The sequence below is a fragment of the Penaeus chinensis genome, chromosome 39, assembly GCF_019202785.1.
Source record: "Penaeus chinensis breed Huanghai No. 1 chromosome 39, ASM1920278v2, whole genome shotgun sequence".
NCBI classification, from domain to species: Eukaryota; Metazoa; Arthropoda; class Malacostraca; order Decapoda; family Penaeidae; genus Penaeus; species Penaeus chinensis.
Window position 1 is genome coordinate 16,188,980 of NC_061857.1, and position 466 is coordinate 16,189,445.

At 30.3% G+C, this 466-nt stretch overlaps 1 protein-coding gene across 1 annotated transcript in view; it reads left to right on the forward strand.

The window, feature by feature from the left end:
* LOC125046577 (retinoid-inducible serine carboxypeptidase-like) overlaps nt 1–247 on the forward strand; it is a 60,199-nt gene extending 59,952 nt beyond the window's left edge. Inside the window, exon 10 of the mRNA XM_047644369.1 lies at nt 113–247. Within this exon, the coding sequence (XP_047500325.1) occupies nt 113–181 (69 nt within the window). The 3' untranslated portion in view covers nt 182–247. The remainder of the gene's footprint in view (nt 1–112) is intronic.
* Nucleotides 248–466: the final 219 nt, after the last annotated feature.

Genomic DNA, 466 nt, shown 5'->3' on the forward strand with positions numbered 1-466 from the left:
ATAATTTAATTTTTTAATCATAAAGTGGGAAAAGCCAAAACATTTGTATTGACATGCTGATAGAGTTAGTAGACTATATTTGACATTAAAACATTACTTTGTATTTTTTCAGGTCCCAGCAGATGCTGGTGATATTGCCATGAAGGTGATGAAGGAAATTGTCGGTGTCAAGGATCATTAGATTAGATTTTTGTATGGAAAAAAACTAATTCTTGATTCTTGAGTATTCTTTGTTAAGGTAGATGCAGAAAAAATTAATCTAGTCCTAGAACATGGGAAAAATCCACATAAGAAAACAGAAGAATGAATTTAAGAGAAGGTAATGATACATTGGAGGAGAGAGTGTATGCAACTGTGTGTAGTATTATAGCAGTGTCATCTCCATCTATTTGCCTAAGTTTGTGGAAAATTATGTTGGAATATGTATATATATATATGTACATATACGTATATACATATACAAATA